The sequence below is a fragment of the Mya arenaria genome, chromosome 12 (genome assembly GCF_026914265.1).
Source record: "Mya arenaria isolate MELC-2E11 chromosome 12, ASM2691426v1".
Classification (NCBI taxonomy): Eukaryota; Metazoa; Mollusca; class Bivalvia; order Myida; family Myidae; genus Mya; species Mya arenaria.
Genome location: NC_069133.1, coordinates 29,122,523 through 29,146,501, shown reverse-complemented (window position 1 = coordinate 29,146,501; position 23,979 = coordinate 29,122,523). Strand labels below are relative to the sequence as shown.

The 23,979-nt window shown below is 36.4% G+C and overlaps 1 protein-coding gene across 2 annotated transcripts; it reads right to left on the bottom strand.

Annotated features, from left to right (window-relative positions):
• Positions 1 to 22,645, bottom strand: LOC128211566 (galactocerebrosidase-like). 2 transcript variants are annotated; one of them, XM_052916515.1, is made up of 18 exons: positions 22,423 to 22,645; positions 21,525 to 21,593; positions 21,113 to 21,176; positions 20,484 to 20,572; positions 18,580 to 18,744; positions 18,203 to 18,241; positions 17,694 to 17,824; positions 16,802 to 16,919; positions 12,087 to 12,124; positions 11,374 to 11,498; positions 9,951 to 10,090; positions 9,712 to 9,801; positions 8,589 to 8,678; positions 7,865 to 8,006; positions 7,370 to 7,547; positions 3,971 to 4,137; positions 2,578 to 2,654; positions 1 to 2,319 (listed from the first exon to the last, which is right to left on the bottom strand). In XM_052916515.1, exons 1-18 carry the CDS (start codon positions 22,561 to 22,563, stop codon positions 2,008 to 2,010), a joined length of 2,175 nt encoding a protein of 724 aa, XP_052772475.1. In that variant the 5' UTR covers positions 22,564 to 22,645; the 3' UTR covers positions 1 to 2,007. The 2 variants fall into 2 exon arrangements, with proteins under 2 accessions (XP_052772475.1, XP_052772474.1); XM_052916514.1 differs by lacking the exon at positions 7,370 to 7,547 and adding an exon at positions 6,594 to 6,774.
• Between the last annotated feature and the right edge of the window lie 1,334 nt (positions 22,646 to 23,979).

Genomic DNA, 23,979 nt, shown 5'->3' with positions numbered 1-23,979 from the left:
TTAACTTAAAATATTTTATTTGGTTCATAATTAAAGTGTATATCACATTCTTTTTGCAGAATTATAATCCTTGATAATAGCACCTAAATTGGCATTTGAATTTTTTAAATGTATCACAGGCTTATAATGTTATACATCTTAACCATGTCAGAGCATTATAAGCGCTTATATAGTGTCATTTCAAACAAACTAGGTCAAATTAATGGCATTCAATTTCTGCCTAGAGTTCACCAACTGCTTACATGTGTTACATTAGTTATACACGTGGAATCAAAAATAGTTATAATTAAATTCTTGGCGCTATGCCATATATCAGGCTCACTAAAGAGTAAAAGTTCTATGCAAATGACAAACCTCTGTCCTCAAATCTGGACACACGCTAGTACTACTTTGTTTAGCCTGAATCTAACAGCAGCGCCATTGATAATTTCGAATGATAAACACATAAGTACTGCATAACATATTGATATGAAAATTAGCATACATGCATACATATGATAAAGACAATTATGAAATAAACTCGCCACATTTCCAGTTACACAGGATTTCTGTCGGAATGAAAAATATGGAATGCAAAGCATAGGTGAACTGTAGAGGGAATACCAACACTTCTTTGTTATTTATAGTAAATCAAAAGGGCCAAACTTGACAATAACTAAGGCAAGAGTTATAGACATTGCTATGTGTGTGTGCCTTGGCAACATGTATGCCAAGTTTCATTTAAATATCTAGAGTGATATGTGAGTTGTGTCCAAGTTTATGTTTTAGCATGCCGACAAAGCCGTAAACATCACCAAGGCTACCACAATACTGCAACCTGTTATCTTAAATAAAACATAAGAGCTAATACATGAAACTTTTGAACATTTATTATATGAAAAGGGCTATAAAAATATGGTATATCATAATAATACTTTACAAGAGCTGGGAATATATACGTGAACATTACACATTACCCACATGAATATGTGTAAATAATGCATAACCCACAATAATATATTTGTACATAACACATACCCAACATGAATTTACGTGAAAATACACATAAGCCACATGGATATATATGTACATTACACATAACCCACATGAATATATGTGGACATTACACATAACCCACATGAATATATGTGCACATTACACATAACCCACATGAATATATGTGCACATTACACATAACCCACATGAATATATGTGGACATTACACATAACCCACATGAATATATGTGGACATTACACATTACCCACATAAATATATGTTCACATTACACACAACCCACATGAATATATGTGCACATTACATATAACCCACATGAATATGTGTAAATAATGCATAACCCACAATAATATATTTGTACATTACACATACCCAACATGAATTTACGTGAAAATACACATAAGCCACATGGATATATGTGTACATTACACATAACCCACATGAATATATGTGTACATTACACATTACCCACATAAATATATGTGTACATTACACATAACCCACATGAATATATGTGTACATTACACATAACCCACATGAATATATGTGTACATTACTCATAACCCATATGAATATATGTGCACATTATACATAACCCACATATGCTCCTGTAAGTGTGTGTTTTTCTGTAGAAAATCTGGAATGTACCAAGTACACATGTACAATTAATAAATATTTCACATAATTAATTGTATACATTAAATATAATTTAATACACCAAATAAATACTAACATAATTCTTGTAAGAGAAACCGTAACATGTCTAAATGAATAACATGCTATTACAAGTTCTGAATACAGTATAGAAAATGTAAGTATTATGCATAAAATAACAACTCATTCAAACAGACTGTCCATATCAAAATGACTAGGTTTGATTTTCATTATCGTTATTGACATAAGTTAATAAATAAAGTAATGACAATAAAAATCACACACAGTTATAATAAATTAATGCCAAAATTGAATATTAAATTTATTTGAAAAAATCCAAAAAATAGGAATAACAAATCCTAATGTTTATTTGCATCTTTAAAAGACTCAAAAAGTAATGTATCTTCATTTCCAGTTATTTCAACCTCAAATCTAAATTCTTCTTCTACATTTTCTCCCTTTCTGTCATTATTTGTCACTCTATTCCAAGTGTTACTCCCTCGGACAAGGTTCTCCCCATCCTTGCTGTCCATGATTTTCAGGTTGTCAAAGTCAGCCAGCCCATAGTTTGCAGTCCCCAGCCCTACAAACCCATTCTGTGGGGCGGGGCTGGCAGGGGCAGAAATAGTGAACACCTGGGTACCGTCCAGAGTCCCCATGGCGGTCCCATCCTAGAATACCAAAAAACATAGTGGAATCAGATCATTTTTAACAAATTTATGTCCTCTTTTCAACTTAGAATTTGCAAAAACAACAACAGTGTTCAGCCAATTACTTATGGCAGGGTTGATGGATTTAAATTATCAGAGGTACATGTGTTCAACACCATAATATACAGATCAAATTTGCCTTTCTTTAAAAACTAGCAATTGCTTCGAAAAACAGACCAGCTCAAAATCAACAACATTTTTGTTACCAAACAGCCTTACCTTTATCAGAAGTCCTAACTTGTACCATCTGTTTTGACTTATAGACAGGTCCTTCTGATACAGCTTCTGTGTTCTTGCTACAATGGCAAAAGATAATATTTCAAGAACATTTCAATCTTAATTGACTAAAGCTGAGTTTGATATTATATAATCTGTTTGTTTCTGTTAGTTCCTAACAAACTTACTACAAATCCCATATACAGACAACACATACACCCAGCTGCCCTCTTTTCATGGGAAACATTTGTTTTTTATAAATCCCCAAATGCATGACCAATTGATTTTTGACCAATTATCTTCTAGTGTGACCTTGATATTTGAGTAACAGACTTTGGTCTCGCAAGTGACAATGTCTACTCATGGTGAACATTTTTGCCAAGTTATTTAAAAATCCCACAAAGCTTGGCCAGACACACTACAATTGGATGGACAGATAGATGCAGCCGTATATACAGAACACAGATACATTGTTTACTAATACAGCCAATTCTCATTGGCTAGATCTATCTTAGCTTGATTTTCTTGTTGGCTCGATTTTAAAACAAAGGACCAATTTTTGTTTACCATATGTTATGATAAAATAAGATCAGCATGGCTTGATATCACCTGATTGGTTTTCTTTCCATGCTTGATGTGGTTTTCACTGTCAAAGTTACAATTTGCACACCTGATTTTGTTTGTTTGACTCGATTCCATATGAGGTGCTTTCCAACTAGCTGTGTTTCATTTGTGTGTTGTAAGTTTGATCAAAGATAATATGGTTTAACTGTTTGTGCAAACATGTCATAACATGAATCCCAAGCTGTCTTTTATTGGCACAAACACAAAATGACGATACTGTGTCAGTATAAATCTCTGTATATTTGAGGAAGCTGCCTATATGCGCTCGTACTTGGCATTGAAGTGCTATGATTGAAATGTAAATAAACAGTGAATTGTGCCTTATTCTATATGCTCTGTTTCCATATTGCTATTTTGTAATAAAATTGTTTTGCAGTATCAATATTAGATGTTTTTCATGTATTACTGAATTTAAAATATAATGAGAAAAATTGATACAAGTACACTCATTTAGGTGGTATTTGCATGAACAGTACAGGATTTATACAGAATGATCAGAGAAATGTGTTATACTTTTCTTTCCCAGAGATAGGTTAGAAAAAACAAATACTCTTCTTTTTCCTGAAGATAGGTTAGGAAATTAAAAAACAATAAAAGATTTGACAGGTTTATTGAATGTTTGAGGTAAACCATGGAACATGCTGCTTTCGCTCAAACTTTTCACTACTCAAAGATCAGTACTGGCAAGTATAAGCCAATGGGATTCAAATGTATGCGTAAAATGACAGAACAACAGAACAGCAATTAAAATGATTTCTGTTCTATCTCTTACCCAAGTCCCCAGTGACAAGTATACCCTGGCCTGGAAAGATGAAGAAGTAAATGCCCTCTGCTGCGAATGAATTACAGCCTCCCTTGTTGATGCGAGAGGCCACATACACCCCCGACGTGGCATTCACCAAGCCGATCTTGGCATCCACTTCCACGTAGATGTCAGACCTGTCACAGTGGTAAACATTACATGTTAAGGTTGTAAATCATAATTATATACAATAAAGTAATGATATTTATTATTTAACATAGTCCAATATGTATGCTAAGATGTATATTAGATTTACAAAAGATATACTACTGCATTAACACATTATTTGTTTAAAAAAAAAATGAAACAGTTTGTTACAGCTATGAAAAGGTTATATATGGGATTTGATAAAACAAATGTAGAATAATGCTTTAACATGTGATGTCGTTTGCAGAAAGTGTCATGTTGAGGTGTTTACATTAACAACAAAAACAAATGTTGAACAAAAGATAGGATAACAAAACAAACTTATTATACTTTATATAAATATATTAAAGAATCTTTACAGAAATATGTAAAAACAAGCAAATTCGTTGAATTGATATCCCCTGCCTGATTGGGCTTAGTCAAGGAATAGAAATCAATTGTTGATGAAATATATATATATGAGTTTGAGTTTGATTGTAACTGTTTGAAATAAAAAAATATTGTATATAATGTAACATTTAAAATTGACCAAGAAACCTAGTTTATGACTCCATGTTACCCAGTTCCAAACTAATCTAAGATGTCATCAAGGCAAACATTATGTTCAAGTTTAATGAAGATTGGTCCAGATATATTGCAAAAAATATAGCCTCTAGAGTGCCCACAAGGTTTTAACCCAGTGACCTCATTTTTGACCCCACATGACCTACTAGTTTCAAACTATTCCAAGATTTCATTGAGACATTCTGATTAAGTTTTATGGAAATGAGAGCAGATGTATTGCCTCTAGAGTGTTCCCAAGATTTCTGTAAGATATGACCTATTTTTTGACCCATATAACACACTTTTAAAACGCAGTCGAAATTTAACCCAAAAGAACATTCTGACCATGTTTGAACTTAATCAGACCAACCACCACCATAAAATAGTTTCAGACAAGATTTTTGAAAGATTTGACCTTGTGACCTTATTTTCGATCATATGTGACCCATATGTGGCCCAGTTTTAAATAAGTCCAAGATTTCATCAAGGAAATCATTATGATTAAGTTTTATGCTATTAGACCATGTATAATGGCTCTAGTATGTTTCAAAGATTTTTCTAAGATTAGACCTACTGACCTAGATTTTGACCCCATGTGACCCACTTTTTTAAGTGGTCTATATTTCATCAAGGGGTACATCATGACCAATTTTGAACATGACTTGACCAATTATTACCATGATATGGTTCTGGACAAGATTTTTCTAAGATTTGACCTTGTGACCTAATTTTCAATCATATGTGACCCAGTTTCATTTACGACCAAGAGTCCACCAAGGAAAACATTCTGATTAAGTTTCATGAATATTTGACCATGTATAATGCCTCTAGTAAGTTCCAAAGATTATTCTAAGATTTGACCTACTGACCTAGTTTTTGACCCCATGTGACCCACTTTTTTAAGTAGTCTATATTTCATCAAGGGGTACATCATGACCAATTTTGAACATGACTTGACCAATTATTACCATGATATGGTTCTGGACAAGATTTTTCTAAGATTTGACCTAGTGACCTAATTCTTGATCATATGTGACCCAGTTTTATTTACGACCAAGAGTTCATCAAGGAAAACATTCTGATTAAGTTTTATGAATATTTGACAATGTATAATGCCTCTAGTATGTTCCAAAGATTTTTCTAAGATTTAACCTACTGACCTAGTTTTTGATCCCATGTGACCCACTTTTTCAAGTGAAGCATATTTCTTCAAGGGGTACATCATGACCAATTTTGAGCATAACTGGACCGATAATTACCATTATATGATTCTGGACAAGATTTGACCTTGTGACCTAATTTTCGATCATATGTGACCCAGTTTTTTTTACGACCAAGAGTCCATCAAGGAAAACATTCTGATTAAGTTTAATGAATAATTGACAATGTATAATGCCTGTAGTATGTTCCAAAGATCATTCTTAGATTTGACCTACTGACCTAGTTTTCGACCCAATGTGACCCACTTTTAAAAGTGGTCGAGATTTTATCAAGGGGAACATTCTGACCAAGTTTGAACATTTTCTGATCAATGTCTACCAAAATGTGGTACCGGACGGACGGACGTAAGGACAGACGGACGGAATGACGGACAGACAAGTTTTAACATTTTCTGATCAATGCCTGCCAAGATAGGGTACCAGACGTACGGAGGGACGGATGGAAGGACAGAAGCACGGAATGACGGACGGACAACGCCAAAACAATATCCCCCTCCCGAAATCTTTGATTCGGCGGGGGATAATAACTATGGTTGTCTGCTTTATGAGGCATGTTCTCGAAGGGAAATATGAATGTGACAGTGGTGTGAAGCTAATGACACCGCCACAGATGATGATAATGGACAAAGTAATATGGTGATACACACTAAAATGTGGCTATATAGGGGTTGATTTCCTCTCACCAGCTATAATCTCCAAGGAGACCAATGGGAAACACAAGATCTATAAATAGGCACCAGTAGATCGGGTTCTCAATCACCGTCTGACGAAGGATCTGGGTGTGAAACACATCTTCTGACGGGAGAACCTCGAACGAGCCCACTTGGGGCGAGAAATTAAAGGGCTCCTTGTAGATTTTGTAAACTGAAGAGAGAAAAACAATGGTGGAGGGAACACACTGAAGATCCACTTGATACCAAACAGAAACAAGACTATGAGCGAACAGACTATGGCATTAATGGCATTTCCTCATGAATGCATCAAGCAGAAGGAAAGAACATCGCCGGAGTGGCTGCATATGTGGAGGAAAACCTTGAAGTGCACCTAAATATATAAGATAAAAAACTTCACTGCAAAGCGTACCAATGTTGTAAGTCAACCAGGGGATAAACCCAGTCTGTGTTAACAATTGCAGTTAGCATTAGAAATAAGAACTGTATATGATAGACACTAAGCAACTGTGAAAGGTAACATCAACATGCAATGTTTATTAATTTAGGTCTGTCAGCGACAAATTAAATGAAACCCTCTGCAGAATATAATAAAGCTGGCAACAGCGTCTTAAGCATTGGTTGTTGTTTTTTTATAACTAGTATAAGATTTGGAAACAAAGTTTGAAGTGAAAAAACATGCTACACTAAACACAGGTTATGTAAGGAATGAAAACACTGTAAAGCATAATAAATGTTAAAGACAGCCTAGCTACATATTTACATGCTACATGCATTTTCCATTGTACCAGTTATAGTTCCCAACAATATTGAGAGTTGCCTTCACTTGCTCAGCTTTACACCAGGCCACAGGGTATTCAAGAACCATCTGGCGAATCACGTTGCCATGGGAACCAGATGATTTTATTAATTCAAAGGCTCCAACTTGTTGAGCTAAATTGCTTGGCTCTGTGTATGGCTTATTCCCTGTGTGAAGTGATTCATAATGCTATTTCTACAGTAGGAAGACAGTTTTCCTCCCATTTTCGTCAATACAATATGCATAATTTTACATCGCACATTATCATAATATGCCCTTTAAATATTATGTTTAAAGTTTGTATAGTTATTTTTTCTAGTATTATACTGAGTATTAAGCTAAAATGAATATTACTCAAACTCAGACTTTTTCTTAAAATCAAAATGAAAAAAGTAATCCAAAAGTATTCCTTGATAAACAATAAAAAATCCATACAATCAATTTGTTACAAACAAAAGCTACATCACTGCCTACAACTGCCCACCTTCAAAGTCGTCAGTGTATGGCAGGGGGAAGGGTTTAGGGTCTGGAACATTAGGGTAGCTCCCCTTGGTTCCTCCCTGTAGTGTGTGTAGGGTGTACACCTCATCAACCCCAATGCTTAAATGGACCTGCCCATTCACAACCTGAAAATAGTTTAAGACAACAGTCTGAAATAAAATCCAACAAAATTAAGTGATTAGGAAGAAAAGAATGTTGAAAAACATATCCCTTTCCATACCAGAACACTGCTTCACCAACTGAATCCTTGCGACCTTACAGCAACTGAACACTTGGGACCTTACACGGACTGAACCCCTATGACCTACCACCAACTGAGTCACTTTGACATTAAACCAAGCTTGGACCTAACATTAAGTGAACCCCTAGGAACTTCCTGAAACCTTTTACCAACTGAACCGCTTTGACATTAAGCCAAACTTGGACCTTACACAAACTGAACACCTGGAACATTACACCAAGCTAGGAACTTACACCAGACTTATCCATTTTTTCTACATGTATGTGCTGGATTTAATATAATAAATAACAATTACATGTACAGATAACAGCATTTTGTTCAATGATGCATTATAAAAAAAATAACAACACAAAGTTTGAGAAAAGCTGACATTTTGTAGGGTTATGGCAAGGGTAAAGAGCTTTTTTTTACTTAAAATTAATTACTACTACGATACTTTTCAACTAGAACTAGAGTTAACACGTACAGGAATAGTTCCCATATCCTTGAAGAGTGTTGACTCGTTACCATCGAACCCCAGTTTGCTGTAGTGAACATTGAGGCTGGATAGCTGGGCCTACAAATACAGGAGATTGTCAGATACATGTTCAAACATTTATATGCATGTGCATTGCTCATCTTGTCATCAATGAATTAATAAACAGTTTCGTTTTATTCAGACACTAAGTTTAAGATATTTGAAGAGTGTAGAAAACATAATCAATGATATTGCTGATAAAAAGTTGGAAGTGCTGACATTACCTACCCCCAACACACAACTTAGAACAACTTTTTTTTGCTCAAAAAGTTGAAGGTTGCTAAGGAGGCCCAATGTTGTAAAGCGAAAAGATGGATGCCAAGGAAAAAAAAAAAATTGCTAAGGAAGTCATAGGTTTCTTGAAAAAGAAATGTTGCTTACAAAAATGGTGGTTGCTATGGAGGTCACTGGATGCTAAGGAAATTGATGGTTGCTAGGAAAGTATGGTTTTATAAAGAAAGTTTGTAGTGGACCACTTGACAAAGCTACAAACTAAATATCTCAGCTCTCCGCATTGCATTTTTAAAGAATAAATATTGTCCTTCTATAAGTCAATGTTAAACAAGTGACCTCGAGGTTGGGGCTAATAATGACCCCATGGGCACACTTTTAACATACTTTGTTGAGTACCAGAGAACAAAGCCACATGCCAACTAACTAAGCTCTTTGCATTGCTGTTTTGGAGAAAACAATCAAATTGAAAAATGTAAGACTATTTAAAACAAACGACACCAGAGGCAGTGCCGATGTTGATCCCTGAGTTACGATTTCATCAAACTTGGAAGAAGAACACTGGACAATACAGCATGCTAAATAACTAAGCTCTGGACCTTGTAATTTTGAACAAGATCATTATTTTCTTTTCCCTTGCCAAGGCAAACAGAGTTGTCATTTCTTGAACAATTAAGTATAGCGCAAGAATCATTTTCATAGGTAGTTTGGTGAAATTTAACAAAGTGGTATAAAAGGAGATGTTGTTTAAAGTAATTGTTTAGAACAAACACCGCACAACCCAACTACCACAATAGCATGTTATGCTCAGGTGAGCTAAAATTAAAGATGAATAACTTACAAAGTAGTCATAGAGCTGTATGGTGATGTTCTGTGGCTTCACGTCATACTCTGGCAGGTACGGTCGGACACAGATGGAGTGGTTACGGCTCTACAATTTTCAGGTAATGGAGGAATATGAATGATTGTTTTGTAACTATTAACCTTCCAGATCAAAAGTGAAATATTTGATGAATGCATTCTTTATAGAAAAAGTCATGAGAGTTTGACACTAAATATTAATTTGTTACATATTGTTACCATGGTTTCAATGATGATGGATATCTGCGTATTATCCCAGCTGATGAGGGAGACCATACTGCCCCCACCCTCGAGCAGGGTGGAGCCGTGCCCATGGGGGGCATAGTACCAGCCAGGCCATGCAAACTGGGTAGTGTGGGCTATAATCAAATCAAAAGCAAAACAACATAATCCCATGGAGGGAGGAGGACTTAGTAGCAGAAGGGAAAGTAAACTGAATATTGTATGGTAAAAATAATAAAATCAGTAAGTTATACATCATTATAGCACATTGCTTTTAGCAAGAAAAGCACAAGAAACTAGAGTTTGCTTTTTTTAAAAAGCACTTATCTCTCCTATTGTGTGGTCGTAGCTGAGAAAAAATAAATGATCGACATGAAATTTGTAATTTTGGATTGGAGACAAACCAACAGTGAAGTTTGGTTTATTCACCCGTATTAAATAGTGAACATCTGCATAAGATCCTGGGTGCAAGCGTTCTTTAGTAACTGAGCAGTAACCGTTTCTTCACCTCAAGGTCAAGGTGACTTTGACCTTTGACCTACTGATCTCAAAATCAATAGGAGTCATCTACAAGTCATGACCGACTAGCATACCAAGCATGAAATTTCTGGACCCAAAGGATCTTTAGTTATTGAGCGGACACTGTTTCTTTACCTCAAGGTCACGGCAACCTTAACCTTTACCTACTGATCTCAAAATAAAAAGGGGTCATCTACTAGTCATGCCCAACAAGCATACCAAGTATGAAGTTCCTGGGTGCAAGCGTTCTTTAGTTATTGAGCGGAAACCATTTTAAACATAAGGTCACCGCCAACATATCGTTTTTTATCTAAAGGTAACCTTGACATTTTGATCTCAAAATCAATAGGGGTCATTTACAAGTGATGAACAACTAGCATACCAAGTATGAAAATCCAGGACCCAAAGGATCTTTAGTTATTGAGCGGAAACCGTTTCTTCACCTCATGGTCACGGCGACCTTGACCTAGTGTTCTAGTCATCTACTAGTCATGACCAATTAGCATACCAAGTATGAAGTTCCTGGGTCTGAGCGTTCTTGAGTTATTGATCGGAAACGAAGTGTGACGTACCAACTGACAGACTGACTGACGGACAGGGCAAAAACAATATGTCTCCCCATGAATGGGGGAGACATAATTACTTGGCCATTTTTTATTCTAAGTTGGTTAAGGGGCATAAATCCATAATAATTTTAGCCAGAAGTTTGGGCATAGCTTGATTCTACCACAAATCTTTCTCAATAAATTCTACCTCATATCCATGCCACAAGGACATAGTAATCTTATCATTCATATGGGAGTCCGGGTGTCCACTCTTAAACAACCGCTCTGGATAGTTATATCAAAACTGGAAGGATTGCTGGATTTTGGAATATTTCCTACGGAAACATTTAACTCACCTGTCATCCATATGGGAGCATCCACCCTGTAGTAGCCACTCCATGGGCTGTCCGCAGTCATTAGGCCGTTACGCTTGAACGGCAGAGCTTCGTAGTAGCTCGCTATCAGGTTCCATGATATGGTGCTAGGAAAAAAATTCTGATCATTGGTGCCGATTGGTTAAAAGCAGTTAAATGATTATGGTATATTTCAAACCCTCCAAGTAAACTTCTATACACCCAGAGAAAATTTCAATACCCCAGAAAAATAGCAGGCATTCCAAACTTCTATCGAATTATAAGTGAAAATGTATCTTACCAACAAACAGATACATCTGCACTAGCTTTCATCATGACTGTTTCATAGCAACAAAATATGGATATGTTTTCGAAAACTAAAACAAAAATCAAAAATTCCGTGCACAAATAAGAAAGCATAAGTTTTGTAATGAAGTTCTTGAAAAACAAGTCATCAGGAAATTGTCTGAAAATCTACGGGGTTTTAACCTGATATTACATTTTAGGTTTCATTCCACCATTACTTATTATTATTAATGGAGACAATTTTACCAAGTTAGTAATGGTATTGAAAATACAAAAGGTAGATCTATTGTTACCCTGTTAGATGCTGAGGACGTAAGGGATATATCCCCTCAGTTACTTACAGTGTAACTTATAATTTGAGACTGTCAAAGCTGTCTTTAAGCTTAGAATTTCTTGAGTATTCGTCTTACCTAGTCATATTTCCCACCACATAGTTCTGATTAATGATCTGAAAATATCCACAAAAATACAAGTGCAGTTGAATATCACATTCAACATACAGTCAGAATATTAAGTTTTTGTTTTATAGATACAAAACATACATAGAAAATTATGCAGATGACAACACCATGTTGCCTATAAAACCACCTCTGAGTCAAATCTTTTTTCAAATAACAGTGAGCTAAAAATGGGTTTCTATGAAATTACAGAAAATCCAAAATGCATTGCAAGCTGATGCTGATCTCATTTTTTCAGTTGATGAATGGACAAAATATATAAATATTGCAGCAAGAAGATTTGGTAAACATGTGTGAACTGTCCTAGAAAACATAATTTCAATGTTAAAAGAGCTGTCGTAGGAAAGAGCACTTGACTATATGCAGCTTTGTCTTAGAAATGAATACAATAATGATGTAATATGTGCCTTTCAAAATAAAACCTGGCCCAGTGTAACATACAGCAAACTCAAGTACATTTCACCTACCCTGGCCCAGTATAACATACAGCATACACGTGTACATTTCATCAACCCTTGTCCAGTATAACATTCAGCATACACGTGTACATTTCATCAACCCTTGTCCAGTATAACATACAGCATACACGTGTACATTTCATCTACCCTTGTCCGGTATAACATACAGCAAACACGTGTACATTTCATCTACCCTGGCCCAGTGTAACATACAGCATACACATGTACATTTCATCAACCCTTGTCCAGTATAACATTCAGCATACACGTGTACATTTCATCAACCCTTGTCCAGTATAACATACAGCATACACGTGTACATTTCACCTACCCTTGTCTGGTATAACATACAGCAAACACGTGTACATTTCATCTACCCTGGCCCAGTGTAACATACAGCATACACATGTACATTTCATCTACCCTGGCCCAGTGTAACATACAGCATACACGTGTACATTTCACCTACCCTTGCCCAGTATAACATACAGCAAACACATGTACATTTCACCTTCTCTGGTCCATTATAACATACAGCATACACATGTACATTTCACCTACCCTGGCCCAGTATAACATACAGCAAACTTGTGTTTATTTCACCTACCCTAGCCCAGTATAACTTACAGCAAACACGTGTACATTTCACCTACCCTTGCCCAGTGTAACATACAGCAAACTTGTGTACATTTCATCAACCCTGGGCCTGTATAACATACAGCAAACTCGTGTACATTTCACCTACCCTGGCCCAGTATAACATACAGCAAATATGTGTTTATTTCATCTACCCTAGCCCAGTATAACTTACAGCAAACACGTGTACATTTCATCAACCCTGGCCCTGTGTAACAAACAGCAAACTTGTGTACATTTCATCAACCCTGGCCCTGTGTAACATACAGCAAACTTGTGTTTATTTCATCTACCCTGGCCCTGTGTAACATACAGCAAACTTCTGTACATTTCATCAACCCTGGCCCAGTGTAACATACAGCAAACACGTGTACATTTCATCTACCCTGGCCTAGTGTAACATACAGCATACACATGTACATTTCATCTACCCTGGCCCAGTGTAACATACAGCATACATGTGTACATTTCACCTACCCTAGCCCAGTATAACATACAGCAAACACATGTACATTTCACCTACTCTGGCCAAGTAAAACATACAGCAAACACATGTACATTTCACCTACCCTGGCCCAGTATAACATACAGCAAACACATGTACATTTCACCTACCCTAGCCCAGTATAACTTACAGCAAACACATGTACATTTCACCTACCCTGGCCCAGTATAACATACAGCAAACACATGTACATTTTACCTACCCTGGCCCAGTATAACATACAGCAAACTCGTGTGCATTTCATCAACTCTGGCCCTGTGTAACATATAGCAAACTTGTGTACATTTCATCAACCCTGGCCCAGTGTAACATACAGCAAACTTGTGTACATTTCATCTACCCTGGCCAAGTGTAACTTGTAGGGTACAGCAAACTTGTGTACATTTCATCTACCCTAGCCCAGTATAACATACAGCAAACTTGTGTACATTTCACCTACCCTGGACCAGTGTAACATACAGCATACACGTGTACATTTCATCAACCCTGGCCCTGTGTAACATACAGCAAACTTGTGTTTATTTCATCTACCCTGGCCCTGTGTAACATACAGCAAACTAGTGTACATTTCATCAACCCTGGCCCAGTGTAACATACAGCAAACTTGTGTACATTTCATCTACCCTGGCCCAGTGTAACATACAGCAAACTCGTGTACATTTCATCTACCCTAGCCCAGTATAACATACAGCAAACTTATGTACATTTCACCTACGCTGGCCAAGTATAACATACAGCATACTCATGTACATTTCACCTACCCTAGCCCAGTATAACATACAGCATACACGTGTACATTTCACCTACCATTGTCGAGTATAACATACAGCAAACTCATTTACATTTCACCTACCCTGGCCCAGTGTAACATACAGCAAACTTGTTTACATTTCATCAACCCTGGCCCAGTATAACATACAGCAAACTCGTGTACATTTCATCAACCCTGGCCCAGTATAACATACGGTAAACTTGTGTACATTTCACCTACCCTGGCCCAGTATAACATACAGCAAACTCGTTTACATTTCATCAACCCTGGCCTAGTGTAACATACAGCAAACTTGTGTACATTTCATCAACCCTGGCCCAGTATAACATACAGCAAACTCGTGTACATTTCACCTACCCTGGCGCAATATAACATACAGCATACACGTGTACATTTCACCTACCCTGGCCCAGTGTAACATACAGCAAACTCGTTTAAATTTCATCAACCCTGACCTAGTGTAACATACAGCAAACTCGTGTACATTTCACCTACCCTGGCCCAGTATAACATACAGCATACACGTGTACATGTCATCAATCCTGGCCCAGTGTAACATACAGCAAACTCGTGTACATTTCATCAACCCTGGCCCAGTATAACATACAGCAAACTAGTGTACATTTCACCTACCCTAGCCCAGTATAACATACAGCAAACCAGTGTACATTTCACTTACCCTGGCCCAGTGTAACATACAGCAAACTCGTGTTCATTTCATCAACCCTGGCCCAGTGTAACATACAGCAAACTCATGTTCATTTCATCAACCCTGGCCCAGTGTAACATACAGCAAACTCGTTTACATTTCACCTACCCTGGCCCAGTATAACATACAGCAAACTCGTGTACATTTCATCAACCCTGGCCCAGTGTAACATACAGCAAACTCGTTTACATTTCACCTACCCTGGCCCAGTATAACATACAGCAAACTAGTGTACATTTCACCTACCCTAGCCCAGTATAACATACAGCAAACTCGTGTACATTTCATCAACCCTGGCCCTGTGTAACATACAGCAAACTTGTGTTTATTTCACCTACCCTGGCCCAGTATAACATACAGCAAACACATGTACATTTCACCTACCCTGGCCCAGTATAAAATACAGCAAACTCGTGTGCATTTCATCAACTCTGGCCCTGTGTAACATATAGCAAACTTGTGTTCATTTCATCAACCCTGGCCCAGTGTAACATACAGCAAACTTGTGTACATTTCATCTACCCTGGCCAAGTGTAACTTGTAGGGTACAGCAAACTTGTGTACATTTCATCTACCCTAGCCCAGTATAACATACAGCAAACTTGTGTTCATTTCACCTACCCTGGACCAGTGTAACATACAGCATACACGTGTACATGTCATCAATCCTGGCCCAGTATAACATAGAGCAAACTAGTGTACATTTCACCTACCCTAGCCCAGTATAACATACAGCAAACTAGTGTACATTTCACCTACCCTAGCCCAGTATAACATACAGCAAACTAGTGTACATTTCACCTACCCTAGCCCAGTATAACATACAGCAAACTAGTGTACATTTCATCAACCCTAGCCCAGTATAACATACAGCAAACTAGTGTACATTTCACCTACCCTAGCCCAGTATAACATAGAGCAAACTAGTGTACATTTCACCTACCCTAGCCCAGTATAACATACAGCAAACTAGTGTACATTTCACCTACCCTAGCCCAGTATAACATACAGCAAACTAGTGTACATTTCACCTACCCTAGCCCAGTATAACATACAGCAAACCAGTGTACATTTCACTTACCCTGGCCCAGTGTAACATACAGCAAACTCGTGTTCATTTCATCAACCCTGGCCCAGTGTAACATACAGCAAACTCATGTTCATTTCATCAACCCTGGCCCAGTGTAACATACAGCAAACTCGTTTACATTTCACCTACCCTGGCCCAGTATAACATACAGCAAACTCGTGTACATTTCATCAACCCTGGCCCAGTGTAACATACAGCAAACTCGTTTACATTTCACCTACCCTGGCCCAGTATAACATACAGCAAACTAGTGTACATTTCACCTACCCTGGCCCAGTATAACATACAGCAAACTCGTGTACATTTCACCTACCCTGGCCCCGTATAACATACAGCAAACTAGTGTACATTTCATCAACCCTGGCCCAGTATAACATACAGCAAACTCGTGTACATTTCACCTACCCTGGCCCAGTATAACATACAGCATACACGTGTACATTTCAACTACCCTGGCCCAGTATAACATACAGCATACACATATATATAACACCTACCCTAGCCCAGCATCCTGCACCCACATTGTCGTTGAAGGTGCTGTAGTCCTCCGATGACCACAGGGGTTTCCCTGTGTCCAGAGCAAGCTGGGTTGTCTTGGTACCAGGGTAGTGGACACTGAGGAATAATGGGGACGTTTAGTGGTGCTCAAACATAGGGGCGGCTAAGCCCTGTCAAATATTCATGTATTCAAATTATAACAACATATTCACATACAATTGAAAGTTAATGTTCCATTCTTTTGTTGTTTTATAATCACACTCAATACAAAAATTACGACATGCAAAACAATAGGTTTTGAACATTTGCAAGCTTTTTTCAGCTCTGAAATTTATTTCAAATAAAACAAAAGCTGTCAAGACAGCACGCTCAACTATTCTGCCGCTTAAGTTTAAGGACTGCAACGTTTGGTGAAACATGCATGTATCACTGTAAAATTTGATTACCCGGTACATGCAAAACCTACACCAGAATTTCTAAGTCAAATAATAAAGGGGCAAAATTTGCATTATATGCAAGATTATAAGTATGTTCCATGATAGGTTCATCCCAACTCCAGCATAGGTTTTGCTTCACAATCTGCTTACATGCAAAAAACTAAACCTGAATTTCTCAATGAAATAATAAGGGGGAAAAATTATATTATATGCAAGATAGAGTTATCTAACATGATTATTTAAGAAGGTTGCATGGTTGGGAGCCCTTGTATATAGTTTCAACTTTTTTAATAGCCCACTCAAAGGTTGCCAAACTACACTATAGCGTTTGACACCTTTTGCAAACTCTGCCAATCAGTACCCTTAAATACAGTCAATCCCATAACTCTGTTGAGCTTAAGACATACTTTTGAAACCAGTTAACTATTGAAACTGATATCTTAGCCTATTTTACCCGATGATGTCAACAGCGTTGGCAAGCTCTTTATCGAGAAGAATGTCAGTCGCTATTGGCTCCCAGAGACCGTCAGCAGCCACAATCTTAGTTTGATTCAGTCCTGCTTCGTCCAACATACGCCTCAGGGTCTGCAGAAGATAGCCAATGCAGACTAAATATTGACAATATGAGTGCCTAGTTTTATTTGAATACTTAACCTGTGACCAAGATTTTTGTGATGATGTCAAGGCAATGACAATACCTTGATTTTTTATTCTTAGATAAAACGACAAACAACCAGCAACATATTTTCACTTAACTTTTTGCGAACAATAATTCTATTTAACCGATCTTTGTGTTTATCACTTGGGTTTGAAAACCTTATGATAAGCACTTTTTATGAGTAAGATATTACACTTTCATAAGATTGTACCTAAATTCTAATCTGACTAAACTAGCTGAGAGTCAGTTCATCCAATGACGGTGATAATAACTTATTAATTCAGAGAATACAAGAGAGTTCTTACCTTGATATAATTTGAATTATAAGCTCTTTCATTCCATATCTGAAGAAAAATTAATTAAGTTATGTAGTACTTTCAGCTGAAACTTTTTTCTTCAAAACATCAGAGTAGAACAGGTGAAATATTATGAAAACTGCGAATCAAATGCGTTGCCTTTTGGAAGAGCCCAAAATTGTCTGGTTAAGGTCATCTTGACCTTGACTACCGTACCTATTGACCCCAAAATAACTGGGGGGTGATGACTACGCAAACAAAGCTGCTGGACAAAGTAATCTCTAGGTGGTAGCCATGTGTTGCAGGTGACACAAAAAGGGAATTTCAAGTTGGTCATACAAACAGTTAATAAACTTAGCCAGAAAAAGAAGAGCAACTGGGTATACCCCGACATAGTCCATCGTAAGGTTGTAGTATTTTCTAGCTCCCTGTATGTATTTGATCACATAGGTGGCCGTAAGCTCTGGCTTGTGGTATGGGTCCCGTTTTCCCGCCCCGACCCACGCAGGGAATGCCCATGGCAAGCAGTACAGGAAGATGTCTGGGTTTCTCTGGAAAATTAAAATGTTTATAATATTATATATCTTGGTTTTTTATTGGTTTGTTATATTTCTTCTGCTGTCACCTTTTTCTAATAAACAAATGAAGGCCTGTTGGATAAACTTGTTGATGTCCCTGGCAGAAGCAGGCAAGAGGTATACGAGTTAAATGAATGCATTATAGAAGATTTTAGGTATAGTTCTTCAGAAGTTTGAAAAATAGTCACAGACAGATAATAGGTCATGTATGCATATTTTAACATACTTTTGTTGTGGTGTTTTGGAACATTTTGAAGTTTGGAAAAATTCTCATTTAAACCATTTTACCTTGACACAAAGAAGGACACATTTGCATTAAGGCTTACATGATTCTGGCTCAAATAAAAGATGATTACACTGTTTAACATTTATAATGAAAAATTAAGCCTCGATCAAAGATGAGTCCTATATGTTGACAAATGTTGGTCGATCTGTAAATCGGTCTAAAGACCATGTCTTGTCGGCATCATGAAACTTCAGAGGTAATGAACAATTAGGTTGCCCGCAATTAGTAGAGGACCAATTTGTTTTTGGGTCAGCAGTTTAAAGATCAATTTCAAGTCAAAGGTCAACATAACAATCATGTTATTTAGTTTTATTTAATCAATGAACATGTAATTTTAAGTCTAGAATTTGAAAAGTACCCGCAGGCCATTAGGACCTTGTGATATGTTACTGACATTGAGGTTAGAGTAAACATTTCCATGTTTAAAATGCATATATGGACACCAGTGCATATTGAACACACATCAGTACACCATCTCTTTATCAAAGGAGATATCAATGCAAGTTGCATACCGTAAATTACTTTCAATACCTCAGAATGTATTACAGATTTGTCGAGCATTGGATTTTTTTTTTGTTAAGAGCAATTTATAAGGAATGCTTGTCTCTAGTTCATGAAAGTTGCTCTTTGTCATAGTTGTGTGCTATTAAACTTTTTTTCGATTGTAAGTGGTGCATTATCGTTACCGCAAATGTGTAACAACTAGACGACAAGTAGCAAACAGCCATTTGGCCCTTTGGGAGGCCCAGCATCTGTTGCAATTAATTAACAATCCAACTAAATAATTTGCAATTTTTTTACATTTTTGGTTTTGATTGGTCTGTGCAAATTGCATGTTATTTTTAGGACTCATATTCAGATTTTCCACATTTAATTTTAGCATTTCATTAATGGTGTGAATTTTAGGTGTTACCTTCCTTAGTTTGATTTATCAATACTCTAGGGAACATTTGTTACAAACTGAGACCTGATGCAACTGGTCAGTGTTAAATTTAGAGTTGTCAGTGTATTTTATACTTGTAAAAGTGGTTTAAAGATGGACTTTCCTTACTAACAGCTTTTTTAGAGCTAGCACATTTGATCTGTAATGTCAAAGTAGATAAAGCCTCAACATTTAGGTCCGCTCAGATGCATTGCATACCTGGCGTAACACATTTGATGAAGATGTAGCTGCTCAGTGCTTTCCCGTCAATTACAGCTATGTACTATGCCAAGAACTATAGATTCAAATGCATATATGAGAACCCGAATATAGGCCAAAGAGATGATTTTTTCTACGATTTACTATTCAGCAATCAGGGAGCCGAATGCAAAGTTTTTGTATAATATTTGTTAACACAATGTGATGGCAGCGACTAGATTTCAAATGAAGCAAATAGTTTGTTCAACAATAAAACTACATGCTGCTCTTGCTCTTGATCAATACCTTCTTTGCTTCTGTCATGAGCCACCACTCATAGCCGCGCTGGTAGTTCTCATCCCAGGGGTAGTGCATGTGGGATGCCTCCGTACCATCTAAATAAAACATAGAACTTATCACAAAATACACCATCATGTAGAGTTAATACCATTATCTATAAAACAAGAGCTGTCACAGTAAGTGATGAATGCCCACTAAAGTGCCATCAAGTTCAATGAATTTTGGAGTAATGAAGTTAGAGGTAGGGACAAAGGTCTTGCATGCAACAGATTGCCTTAATGTACCGAACATATGTTCCAAGTAATTTTAAATCTCTCCGTGCATGCCCAATTACATTCTATCTATGTGCATGAATGCAGCATTCCATAATGATTAAACTCTGAGTGTGACCTTGAACTTTGAGATAGAGTAAAAGCTGCATGATCAAACATGTTTGTCTCATACACAAAATGGCATAATAAGTATTATGAGAAAACTTTTGACAAGCTTCGGTAACAGAATAAAAGAAAAAGTAGGTGTCTGTTCACATCCAGACTGGAAGTGCTCAATTTCTTTAAACAAACACTAACTTTCATCTAAGTTTGACTCTTAAATCTTACAGCAAACTATGTTTTAAACAACAATCAGTAACAGACCTGTGCTTTGTGCATCGCCACCAATCTCAACCTTTAGAATGCTCAGAGATGCGCCAAACCCAGGCTGGAACACACAAAAATTTAGAATTTAGATTATAGAGATTGTAGAATAAATAATTTGCTTATACGAGTATACTTAAAGAAAACGGTAGGTCTTACAAGTTCAAGGTATTAGTTTAATTCTAGAGAAAACTCATAGTTTCCCATAATATCATAACCAGCTACCAAATATCATTGAAATGTTCAAGCTCATGTTATATAAATGTCAAATATGCCATGCTGCATCTACTTGTATTTTGTACCAACATGCATCAACTGTTTGCTAAATGTTTAATATCTGAAGATCTAAAAATATTTATTTTTTCTGTCAAAAACCAAATAAACTCATAAGAAAATTAAATTTCCGCCTCACTTTAAAGAGGTAGTCTAGGATTTGATCTCTCTGCTGCTGGGGATAGTTGACCAGTAGCTTCGATGTAGCCTGGAATAAACAATATACCACAAATTGGGACAATACACATATATAATACACATGTTACTATATATAGTAACATTTCACTATAAAAATTTGTTCCCGCAATACTGATTATCGTTTCCACCCCTGGACATCAGGGCAATTATGGCATAGTTGCCCGTGGAAGACGAGCACATGCACCATGAAGTCATTTTCACGAAAATAAAAATGGCTGATCAATACCTAAACATGAGTGTAATAGGCAAATAATTTACACAAGCATTTGGTGAAGGTCAAAAAGCAGTGAGACAAGGAAATGTTTTGTTGAAACATTTTGTTTTACCTCATCTGCTGAGAAAAGTTAATTAATACAGGGAATTAGCTAGGGTCATTCAAGCTGAGATTTTCATGAAACTGCTTCTTGGCTTGATAAACCATAGCTGTGCTATTGATATAAAAGCCAAAATCAGCCGATGTAAAAACAGGAAATATTTGAAGAATGGCCGGCCGTTTAATTCCGAAAACATACGTAAAAAAAAGTTTGCTATTTTAATTTTCGAGTCACTCATTATTTTTTTTACTAATGCCATTCAAAACCAATTCGTTATTTATTAAACTTTCAGACTTCCCTTGATAATTCCACAAAACCAGTTCAAATCATTGACAAATGCCAAAACATTTGTATTAAACAGGATAATACATAGGTTGATAACTGCCACAATGGGAAGGATATTTTTGTATTATTCTATATATTATTCATGTCTCTCTTCCAAAAAAAACAACAACTTTATTTTGCAACAGTATTAACAATGCTGGTTAATAATAATACATCGTAAACAAAGCATAATGCACTTACTCCACCGCCACTCAACCCGCCGATGCCGTCGTATCTTCTTGACTCCGCTCTCTCTAGGACCACTTTATAAAGATTAGACTGGACAATTACAATTAAGCTAATAAATAAAAATACGGGTCTGTAGTTGAGAACACCTGTCATTGCTTGCTTTTAAGGTATACTGTACATTTATTAACTGTTATTATATTTGACGGCGGCCATATTTTTGTCATGTGACTAGCGAGCTCGGGTGGTGCTAAGACCCAGTATCCGGTACCCAGTTTCGCCAGCTACCCAGTGTCACTATCCCGGTAATCGGGGTGCTTGACGATTTCTGGATATTCATATGATAAATATGGCATCCATTGTATTAATTTCCCATTGAAGGCATGTTTATAAAATTTTAATAGCTGTTTTGGAGTTATAATTATGCGTTATTTTTTGTTTCAGTTCAGTTTCATGATAAGTTTTATGATAGTCCCGGTATTTCTAGAAATTTTACAAGTTTGATAATGCATGATCTTTTACTACTTGATATTGGTTATTCATTGTTCTTTTGCTAAATGACAACAATACTATATGTGTTACAGTAATTTACTCATTACTGTTAACAGACATGATATAACTTGACAAGCACACATTCATACTGATAAACGTATATTAAGCACAATTATCGGATTACATTAAATACTACGTTGATACGTGCATGTACATATCATGTTTATAATTTAATAGTACACGCTATTTATATAATTAATTCTTAAGGTCCCCTCTTTTTATTAAATACTATGCATATTTGTAAAATAATATTTACGTAGCTATTTAGATTATTAAATGTGCTGTATATATCACGGGAAATGCGCATTTATGCTGTTGAATAACGTGTTGCCCAATCCGCTTGCATATTTTGAGAAACAGAAATGTTAAGAAATATGGTTAAATTAAAAATAACCATGTATGAAACGTTAATTTTAAAACTTCTTTCAAGTTCATTATATTATTTTCCCTATAATTGCTTGTGTAGTGGCAGCGGACACATCGTCACTTCCACACGTTTTATCCCCGGATATGATACCGATACGTTAAGGTATCACTTTTTGCCCCGTTTGTTTTCGCAATTTACCATATAGTCCATATATTTATTGTATGTATAAACTCATTGCAATGTAAACTGGTATACATGAATAAAAGGTGGTAGACTTTTACACGCTATAGATGTCATTTACAATTGCAATTTAATATAAAAACAAACTAGATACTAATAAATAAAATTTTACAACACTTATTCAATCATTCATCCCAGGCCGTTAAAGCAATAAAACAACGCATTATTAAATCATATCAATGTTTTTTAATATTCTTTCTCAAAATTTTGAGTGAATACATTATTAACTTCACATTCATAACGAGGAAATCTTGTGCAAATCCAGATTGTTTGATCTTCTGCAAAATATATTAAACAACAAGGAAACAATACAGAACAAACATTATGTTGAAAGGCACAGAGTTTCAGTAATAAAATGTTATGGCTCCATTAGCATACGTTATGTTATACTGTATCAATACTACATATTACTT

Bases quoted from the DNA above. Each gene is read 5' to 3' on its own strand.
- LOC128211566 (XM_052916514.1), bottom strand. From the start codon at position 22,563: ATGACAGGTGTTCTCAACTACAGACCCGTATTTTTATTTATTAGCTTA. The intron at 21,177-21,524 runs GTGAGGCGGAAA...TGTGTGTTCCAG, and splicing joins TCCTAGACTACCTCTTTAAA to CCTGGGTTTGGCGCATCTCT. The intron at 20,573-21,112 runs GTCTGTTACTGA...TGTTTTATTTAG, and splicing joins TGGCGATGCACAAAGCACAG to ATGGTACGGAGGCATCCCAC.